The 10,992-nt window shown below is 41.1% G+C and overlaps 1 protein-coding gene across 1 annotated transcript; it reads right to left on the bottom strand.

The window, feature by feature from the left end:
- Positions 1-3,820: 3,820 nt before the first annotated feature.
- On the bottom strand, positions 3,821-10,325 carry LOC136054136 (ATP synthase subunit alpha, mitochondrial-like). The gene is made up of 10 exons (XM_065745220.1): positions 10,211-10,325; positions 9,339-9,512; positions 9,087-9,253; positions 8,804-8,952; positions 7,715-7,866; positions 7,360-7,584; positions 7,148-7,255; positions 4,944-5,088; positions 4,628-4,778; positions 3,821-3,981 (listed from the first exon to the last, which is right to left on the bottom strand). The coding sequence occupies exons 1-10, from the start codon at positions 10,235-10,237 to the stop codon at positions 3,900-3,902; spliced, it is 1,380 nt and encodes a 459-aa protein (XP_065601292.1). The 5' UTR covers positions 10,238-10,325; the 3' UTR covers positions 3,821-3,899.
- Positions 10,326-10,992: the final 667 nt, after the last annotated feature.

Here is a 10,992-nt window from a genome sequence, read left to right as displayed (position 1 = left end):
CTGGACAGATCTCCACCCATCCTTCCAAACATCAGTTACTCCATAATTTGAGTGATCTGTCCCTTTGTCCTAATATTTTACTTTCACATGTTCCAATACCTAATGCTGTTACTGTATTTACAGATGGCTCCGGCGAGACACATCGAGCAGTGGTTCTCTGGCACGCGACTGCTACACAATGGCAGTCAGATGTACATGTTGTGGATGGATCACCTCAAGTTGTAGAACTTGCTGCAGTAGGTCAAGCTTTTCAAATTTTTTCAAAACAAAAGCTTAATATATTAACTGATTCTTTGTACATTACAGGTACCATTCAGCGGACTGAAGGATCTTTTCTTAAGGAAGTCAACAACCCTGCTTTGTTTCCGCAGCACAAGAGAGTTTTACGTTATGTCTCTCACTGTACACTCACTTATTTTACTATGCATATTTGATCACACACTATGTTGCCTGGTCCTTTAGCTGAGGGCAACCGTAAGGCTGATCAAGCCACAGTTAACTTTGTTACACCTCAATTATTCCAGCAAGCATGACTCTCCCATCAGTTTTTTTCATCAGAATAGGAGAGCTTTACAAAAACAATTCCAGCTGACAGCAGATCAAGCCCGTAACATTACTTTAACATGCGCATGCTGCCAGGCAATTGCCCCTTTGTCTCAAATTGGGACAAATCCCCATGGCACAGTGCCTCTTCAACTGTGGCAGACAGATGTCACTCATGTTCCTGAATTTGGCCGTCTAAAATTTGTCCATGTAACAATAGATACTCATTCTTCATACATATTTGCCACAGCACATACAGGCGAACGCAGTCACGACACCCATAAACACTGGTTATCTGCTTATGCTGCTATGGGGATCCCACATAATATAAAAACAGATAATGGACCTGCGTGCACTTCTAAAGCCACTCGAACTTTCCTCCAAGAATGGGGTATTAGACATATTACAGGCATTCCTCATTCTCCCACTGGACAAGCTATAATTGAGCATACTCATCAAACACTGAAATCCATTCTTAATAAACAAAAAAGGGGGAATATGGGAGATACACCACAAGAAAGGTTATGTAAGGCTTTGCTTGTGCTGAATTTTTTGCATCGCAATCATACAGATACAACTCATGTGGACCATCATTTTGGGGCCTCCCCAATGCTCAAGGAATGGCTGATGGTTAATGTTTGTAATATGGCCACAGGGCATTGGGAAGGTGCCTTACCACTGATAACTTGGGGTCGTGGATATACATGTGTTTCCACACAGACTGGCCCTACATGGGTTCCAGCACAATACATTCGGCCTCATCTCAAGGCAGAAAATAGCATCCAGCCTTCATAATAACTAGGATTGTGATTCTTACTTACTGTTTTGTAATTTGTCGTATTGTAAATAACTCATGCATGCTATCGTGAGTGATGAAAAATAGCTGGATTACCCACCGGATAGTATCACATTAACAACACTGGTCATGGTATGACAAAAATGAGTGATTTTTCTGTTACCAATGTTGCCTTAAGAATTAGAATTATTAGGTACTATTTAGGTTGTTGTGTGCTGCTTTATATTTTTAGTGGTAGATTAAATGTAAATTGAATAGGATTTGATGTTTTCACTGTTGGAATCCATGGAAATAACACTTTTAATTTTATCTTTTCATTATCAGTTATGATGTTATTAGCCTATCAATTAGCCTTTTCTTAGTTTGCCAAGACAAAACCTGGATAGGAATCCCAGGCAAAGGGATGACCCTGTACTATAGAATGATTCACTCCCTTTCATCCATTAATCAGGATTTTAAAAATATGACTGTGCATCACTTGAGACAAAGGCACACACTACCTAACTTTGATCTAACATATGATTCTAATACAGAGTACTTCAACATTGCCCAACAGATATTTTAGTTCACTGATTCTTTCAATTGGCACCTGTAATCACAACCTAAAAGCCCGTGACTGAAGAACGATATTGAGATGGAACAAAGTATTCTGATAGTTTTAAGGGAACTGATACTCGTGGCTATAAGCATATTTTAGAGAGAGCTGATCTTAGTAGTGTATGGGAACTGCTGAATCACGGCCTGAACCACTGATTGGTCACCTGAGGTGAGCACTGAGTCAGCCACGGGGGCACAGGTGAAGGTGATATACCTGTGTGATTGGAAGGGGTGGAGCCTGGCCCCACCTCTCCCAAACCCCATTTAAGGGCTGACCACCACCAGGGAAGTGGGAGTTCCTTGTGAGCCTTGTTATTGTGAAGGTGAGCCATCTTCTCTTTTGTATTATTTGTATACTATCTATATAGACCTACTCAAAATATACCATCATCTATACTACTTCTTTGTGAAGTACCATCCTTGGGAGTTATTTACCCCACAAGTAGCTTATTCTGTTTTGCAAGCAGGTGTTCCACTTGGGCTCTGTATTACACTGGCCATGTGGATGCGGTGTACAAATGGAAAAAACTGCAGACCCCGAGAAGAGTAAAAGCAGGAGAGAATCTGTGATGGGTGAGAGAGGAAAAGCGCACCTCAAAGCAGGGGACACCCTGCTGGCCACTGCTTATCACATCCACCACCAGCATATTCCTTTTGTCTCTCCTCTCTAGCAACTTTCTCAAGGGTCAATAGGTAATAATGCACTTGTTTAGGGAATTTCTGCTTCTCACTTACACTTACCTAAAATGGATGCCTGTGAGTGTGTGTATGTTGACTAAAATGCTAACCCTCTGTGTTGTTCTGAATGCATAGTTTGCTTGCCTCCACTCCTAAGACATCCTGTCTCTCAGATCCAAACATACCCTGAAACAGCACCACTTAAGCTTTAGCCACACACACCAGGTTAGGGTGTTAGCTGGCAAAAGAAAGCAATACCACTAGCAATGCTCTAGAAGAATCAACATCAGCGGGCAAGCCTATCTGACAAGCAACCTTACAAAGTCATGCCACCCTTGTTCCTCTATTATTAACCAAAGGTAGTATTGTGTGGATTATGTGAACCTTAGGGAACACTAATAAAATCACTCAATCAATAAAATCACTGAGTATACAGAGATTGAAGACTCTTTTTAATCAGTTACTGGTACACACAGAATAGGACCCTCAGGGATTCTTTCCCAAGTTGCAGGAGCTTAAGCCGTACGTGAAACATGTTTGTTCTTCTGTTAGTAAGTTTAATAGTATTTCTTGTCATTATGATGATTCCCTTGTCTCTTCTCTTACATTCAGCATGTTAACAATTAAAGCCTTGACTATGTTATGGTAACCTACATGTATCTGTTTTTACTGTTATAAAGCATTACACAAAATGAGAAAGAAAGCTCTAAATCAGGTGGTTGGGATGTTATGTGCAAGGCATATAAATAATATACCTTGTACACAAAATAATGCTAAGCATATTATGTTACTAATGCACAAAAAGGGGGAATTGTGGGAATACAAGAAAGTATCTTTAGAGCAGAAGCTGTGGAGCAGGATAAACACCATGAAAAAATTAGGCTGAGAAACAAGGATGTTTCCAGAAGAAAAGGAAAACAAGTTCCAGTAAGCTGTGTGATGGCAGATTCCAATAGGAAGAATGCGTGGCTTCAAATGACTTATGACCCTGATTTGATAAGCACCTGTATGCATGGTTAAGGACTGTCTTGGGGGAGTATCTTGGCATGTAAAGGTGGGTGGGGAAAGTTACAAGAGAAAACTTGTGAAAGTATATATTACAGGCTTTAACATCCCTTAAACTATTTAGATTGCCCACATCTGCATCCATGCCTCAGACCCTCCACATGGCAACTTTTATTCTCAGTGAGATATGTACATTAACATCACACATACTTCTAGGTTTTAGATGGAACCAGAGCACATAACCACACAAACAGCCTGGTCTGTTTTAACAGACAAGTGCTTATGCCTTGAAAGTACACAGGAAGTTTGTAACTATTTCCTTCAACTTAGCTTCTGTCTGGTCAGAAATCTTCCCTTCAGTCCTGTCAAAAGAAAGTTTAATTGAACTTCTAACACAGGAATAAGTGCATTGTCAATTTCTACATTAAAAAAACCCACACAACTTTACTAACTTAACATTCCTTCTCCTCATGAAGAGTTTGTTCTTTTCAAGAACTAAGGTTTCTCTACAAATACTTTCAGAACAGAGGCTTGCTGAACTAGGTACTGCTACCTTCAATATAGCTATGCCCCAGAGAGAGAATATAAGACTCAAGACAAAGCAAACTAGAATAAGTTCACAGGGCAGGATGATCAAAATACTCAAATCCCAATAATCAGCTCAGTAAAACAAGGCAGTAGGCAGCACTCAATCTACACTGTTAAAGCTATAAGAAAAAAAAAAGTATGATCTGACTACCTGAAGCAACTTCAATATCAGCTTACAGGAAAGGTATGTAAGTAGGTTCATTTTTTAGCACCAGCTGGGTTTCTGAAGTGAAAGCTGCAAACGAGATGCTGAGCTCTGGATAACAATGCAAGGACAGCAGGCAGGCTGATTTAACCTCCAGTTAGAGGCAGCATAAGGCATTATGTTCTAGGATACATAAACTTAATGGTTCAGTGATCATTATCTATGCTTCAGCTCTCAGGTCAGTACCCTTGGGATGAAGTAAAATAATGTCATACCTGAATGTGGAGAGGAGGGCCTCATGCTGGCTCAATACATGAGCTAGGAAAGCACTCTCAAATTTAGTGATTTTGCTGGGCTCCAGCTTGTCTAAATGACCTCTTACACCAGCATAGATGACTGCAACCTGTTCCTCAATGGCCATGGGAACTGCAAAGTAAATATACTATCAGGATACATCAGCATTAAAGAGCCCTCTGAAATCAACTGCGTGCATGCAACACAACTCAAGCCTGCATTTACAAAGAACATCTTATTGCTGCTGCAAAAGACCAACACAAACTAATACAGATACACCACATCTAAGACACTCACCATACTGTCCTTGTTTCAGGAGCTCTGTCAGACGCACACCACGATTCAGTAGTTGTTGTGTGGCAGCATCCAAATCAGACCCAAACTGAGCAAAAGCAGCTACTTCACGGTACTGAGCCAACTCTAGCTTCATGGTACCTGCCACCTACAAGATACAGATCACAGTTATTTAAAAACTGGTGAAAATTAATTTAAGTGATCAGTAGACTATCTTACCAACTTGCAACAGCTGTTACAAGTCAACTGAACAGACTAATATTTGCATTTCTAAAAAACACACCCATGCTGTTTGGCCTTTTAACGTTTTATGCCTCCCTGCATGCAACACAATTGATATTGTACCTTTCTAACTTTCTAGCTCAGCACTCACTTTGTCTTCCTTACAGGGCCAACCAATACTGGCACTAATTGGTTCTCTGCTTGAACTGTAGGACTTGTCATAGGGATTTGAGTAACTACAGGACTGGTTGTGAGGGTCGTGGCACCTGCAGGGCTCACCATAGCAGTTGGAGCAACCTGCAGGGCTGAACCTCTGAGCATAATGCACCTACCTTGGGAAGAGTTTCCTTTTTTCTTTTTCTCCCCATTGCAGTACTTGGGACAGCCACAGGATCCACAACAGGAATGACTGCAGGGCTCATTATGAGGGTTAGAGGGTCCAAGTGTGTTATCATCAGATCTATAAGCATTCTTCTCCCCTTGAGGATGCTGAATAGTGTGGAAGAGTGCTTGGTAGGCAGAGGCCAGGCACCAGCACACTGACATGATTTGTGCCTCTTTAGGGCAAAAACAGACCACTTACAAATATTCTACTGGTTTCTCAGGATTCTGCAGTTGTTCAGAGGTGAAGTTACAAACCACTGGGGGTGCCCACCACTCTAGGCACCTGCCCGTACCATCCCACATCCCCTGCCACTCAGAACTACCCCACCTTAGGACAGATCTCTGGGTGATATGCTTAAATGATTGTTTAATCTTAAATATAACCTGAAACACATTCATGACATAGCAATATGAGCACACTGGTTTGAACATCCCATGGATATTCAAAATTCTCAAAAGCTATTGTAACTAGCTCTTGAGCTTTAGGGAAAGAAGGAAAAGTGAAAGAAAGGCCGAGACTGCTGGAAAGCATCCTCCCCTATCTCTTCTGTAGCCACACTCCCTGAGGAGACAGAGCAAAGAGTATAACTTACTAATACTATCAACAATATGGTTTCTATAGCCCAAAGATGACTGCAATGCCAAATACACACAAAACAAAAATGATAAAATTAGCAGCTGAAAAAATAACAGAAACCATGGCCACATAGCACAACAAAATAAAAACCTTAATCCAGCCCCTAGAGATAACAAGTAACACAGCATGGAAAATAAGCAACAAGTGAGGTGCTACATAATATAGCACCATGAAAAGACTTCCAAGGAGATCCATAAATAGGGAAAGAAAAAAGAAAAATAAACACACACCAAAAAACCCACACAAAAAAAGACAACCCACACCAACCTCAACATCATGACTAGCAATCTCCAAACTACCACAACACCCTGCATTAAAACAGTATAGCCAGAACTGCATTTATCTCAATCCTTTAAGGCCCACATCAGGCACCAAAATGACTGTTGTGGTTTAACCTAGCAGGTGGCTAAGGCTAAGCACCACAGTTGTTTGCTCACTCCCCTCTTCCCAGTGGAAGAGGGGAGTGAGCAAACAACCTTCTTTCAGGTAGGAGTAGAGAGTAATAAGGTCTCCCCTGAGCCTCCTCTTCTCCAGAGGAGACAATCCCAGTTCCCTCAGCTGCTCCTTGTAAGACTTGTGCTTCAGACCCCTCACCTGCTTTATTGCCCATATCTGGATGCACTCCAGGGCCTCAACATCTTTCTTGTACTGAGGGGTCCATAGCATCATACCAGATACTCTGAAGAAAACAATTCCATCCCAGCTGAAACTAAGACAAGCATAATGAAACTTAACCAAGCATCTTCATGTACAGTCTTCTCCTTGCTTTCTACCCTGCGCTTCCTGCCATTAGGCAATGAAAATTGCAAGGAGATCCCATAAGTTGGTCCTCATTTCATAGGAAGGCCAAGGAATCTGAAGCTTAATTCCCTCTATATTCATTATATAAATAAGTGAAACTGGTCATACTGCCTCCCATGCTACTCATCTCTGATGAGTTAAGGTGCAGTAGTTTCATGCTTACCTGTTTCATTGCCCTGGTCTGTGCAGCAGAACCTACACGGGACACAGACAGACCAACGTTGATGGCTGGACGAATACCTTTATAGAACAACTCAGTTTCCAAGAAGATCTGCAGGACAAAATTGTTTTATTATCTCAGTCAGAAGCATACAAGCATCCATTAGACATTTGTCAGTGAATTATGCAGAAATACTGACATACAAGAAGTCCTACCTGTCCATCAGTGAAAGAGATGACATTGGTTGGAATGTAAGCAGACACATCACCAGCCTGAGTTTCAATGACAGGCAAGGCAGTCAAAGAGCCCCCTCCAAAGGGATCATTCATTTTAGCTGCTCTCTCCAGCAGGCGAGAGTGCAGGTAGAACACATCACCTGGGTAGGCTTCATGACCAGGCGGACGGCGCAGCAGCAGAGACATCTGACGATAGGCAACAGCCTGTGCAGTAGCATAAAGAAGTCTCTCAGATTTGAGTAGTTAAGTTAATCTTGAATTTTTAACCTTAAGGTGATCATACAGCTATAAGCACCAATGCCAGACTGATACCTATAAACAATGCATTCCTGACCTGTTTGGATAAGTCATTGTAGATGATCAATGCATGTTTTCCATTGTCTCTGAAGTATTCCCCCATGGAGCAGCCTGAGTATGGAGCCAGATACTGAAGGGGTGCAGCATCAGATGCTGTGGCAGACACCACAATTGTGTACTTCATGGCATCTGAAGAGAATTAGAGAGATACACTACTATAAGTACATTATGTTATCATGCCAATAACATGCATGCTGCATTTGTTGGTTAAGTAATAGTTGTTGAAGCAAAGCCAGGCAGCATCACTACATTGTTACAGGAGAGAGAGTTATACTAACGTATCAGTTAGCTTGACTAACTCAAGAAGTTTCAAGAATAAGTTTACAGCAGCTATCATCTAGCATTTGCAGACTTCTTTCTCATTTAAAATTAGGTTTAAACTTTGACTAAGACACACTTTGTCTACGGAAGTCACTCAGAGCCCCAGAGGTCTGATTTCTCAGCTTCTGCAAGGAGGTACTACAGTCCTTCATAGTCCAAGACAATTTATCACTAAAATATCTTTTTTCCTACCAAGTAGGATTCTGCTTAACTAGCAGGCAAGAGGTAAGGTGCTTAATTTCTCCTAAGCTCTGTTACACAGCTTTTTTTGTTAGACATGCAATAACATTTATTCAGAAACAGTAACATAACCCATGTTTGGGCAGTAAAGTCTGTTTGCTATACTTTAAATTGCCATTCACAGTGACTTACATGCACATGAAGCAAATGCCTAGTCCATAAATACTTGTAGGCCACAGCTTATAAAATTGGGCCTGCCTGGCCATCAAAAAGAAATTCCCTAAACTCTGAAAAAAACAAAAACAAAAGAGTAACTCCACATTATCCAGAGAAGCAATTCAATAGTTTTGGGGTCTCATACCAGTTCACTAATGCACTGTAGTGAAGAGGTGGCTGCCTTCCCCCCATAACTAGAAGGGCTTCCTGTCCACAAAAGCAAGTGGTTCTCATCAAATAAGAAGAGAGCTGTTTATATTTCCAATTGTAATTGTTCATAGTAACATTCAGTGTTATAAGAACAGAATATCACTATTTGCCAAACTCAACCATCATCAAAAATTTGTACCTGCATCAGTGAGCCTTTTCACCAACTCAGCAACAGTAGATCTCTTCTGGCCAATAGCAACATAGATACAGTACAGCTTCTTTTTCTCATCTACTCCATCATTAAATCGTTTTTGGTTGATTATTGTGTCAATTGCAATTGAAGTTTTCCTGTATAACACAGGTAAAGTTAAGCTGCCCATTTTTCTCCCAGTCTCCACACAATTGTGTTTAGCTTTGTAGAACACGCCTACACAAGTCTGTTTATGGAAACATTTTTTTTTTAGTTTGAGCATTTAACTTACCCAGTCTGCCTGTCACCAATGATCAGCTCACGCTGGCCACGACCAATTGGCACCAAGCTGTCCACAGCCTTTATACCAGTCTGCATAGGTTCCCGCACAGAGATTCTAGGAATGATGCCAGGGGCCTTTAAGCCAACTCTTCTACGTGTCTTAGATGTAATAGAACCCTTAAAAGAGGAAAAATCACATTGCAGCCTGTATCACACAGAAGCAAGCTTAATATTTATCATTATTAGGCTTGCTTACACTTACCTTTCCATCAATTGGATTGCCCAGGGCATCTACAACACGGCCCAGCAGCTCTTCTCCAACTGGAACATCCACAATGGCACCAGTTCTCTTCACAACATCCCCTTCCTTGATTAGTCTGTCATTACCAAACACAACAACACCAACATTGTCAGGCTCCAAGTTCAAGGACATTCCCTAGGACAAAAAAAAAAAATCATACTATCATGAGAAGAACAATACTGACATCTATGTTGAACTCTTGACAATTTTGATGTGATTAATATGGAACACTGGCAACTTCAGTCTTATTTACAGCAATCACCAATGTTCCGCTTACATCCAACACAAGTATCTTCTTCCATACCAGTGATTAAACCTGCCTAAGCCCTCAATTTACTACATAACTAGTTGTACTTGCAGCACTCATTTCCCCCCCCAAGAAAAACAGAAAGGGTTCAAATTCACTCATCTTGCCTAAGAATTCAACAAGAGAAAAGAACTGGCTTAATCTGTTAAATATTACATGCAAATTACAGCATTAAAAAAATGCTGGAAGAGATGCTACAGTACTCCCAGGAAACAGTCACCTTTCTAACTTTAGTCTACCCTTAAGATTGTAAGAAGTCAGCAAATTGCACAGCATAATGGATCACAGAGCCTATTCTTCAACACCAATCAGAAAAGCCTGCCTGAAACTTAAAATAAAAACAATGGCAAATTAGCTCTTACTACTTCCTAGAGGAAGACAAGAAAAGGTGTCAATACCAGAAAATAAAGCATTACAAATTCAAGGAATATTTACATTGAGTAATTCCAAGCACAGTATCAGATTCTCCTCATGAAAATTATCTTTTCACTTCTAGGATAGATAAATTGCTTTAGTGAAAGCTAACCTTCAGCCCAGAAGAAAACTCAACCATTTCTTCTGCTTGGACATTTCTTAGGCCATACACACGGGCAATACCATCACCAATTGAGAGCACACGGCCAGTTTCCTCAAGCTCAGCAGAGGTGTCAGGCCTTGAGCACCTCAAAGGATGGGGCATCCACAACTTCTCTGAGCAACCTGCCACAGTGCCTCAGCACTCTCATCATGGAGAATTTCTGCCTAATGTCTAACCTAAATCACCCCTCTTTCATTTTAAAACCATTCCCTCCTTGTCCTATGTGTGACCTAAAAGGTAACCCCACAGCTGCTTGTGTTATAGGTGCTAAGAGAAAGATACACACCAATTGATACCAATTTAGTTTGGAATTTATTGAGTAAGCAATAAACGAGTGAAACAGCGCTGGGCAGCCAGGAGTCTCCGCTCCACCAAAGGCGTGCGCTGTGGGGCCTCCCATCCCTTCTTTTTATTGTCTCTTACTTCCACATTCATGGCATATCTTTTCTTCCTGGGCTGCGCTGGCTGTTACTAGGGGGTCATTCTCTGCCTCCTGGTGGTCGAGGTGATGAAGGCCATAGTCTTCCTCAGCTCTGATCATGCACACTTAAGAGGAGATTTTCACATATTTCTCACAGTTTCTCAGAAGGTCATTGTTATCTGTTGTCCATTGTACAGGATATGAGAACTAAGTGCTGTGGCTCCAATTTGCATAAACTACATAGTTTCCAGAAAAACACTGACATATCTATTTCAAGTCGGTTTGATTAACAAGCACAAAATTAACTTTT

Source organism: Cyrtonyx montezumae, unplaced genomic scaffold (genome assembly GCF_038088225.1).
Source record: "Cyrtonyx montezumae isolate F1298 unplaced genomic scaffold, pur_monq_1.0 scaffold_34, whole genome shotgun sequence".
Classification (NCBI taxonomy): Eukaryota; Metazoa; Chordata; class Aves; order Galliformes; family Odontophoridae; genus Cyrtonyx; species Cyrtonyx montezumae.
This window is presented reverse-complemented; position numbering and strand designations above follow the sequence as displayed.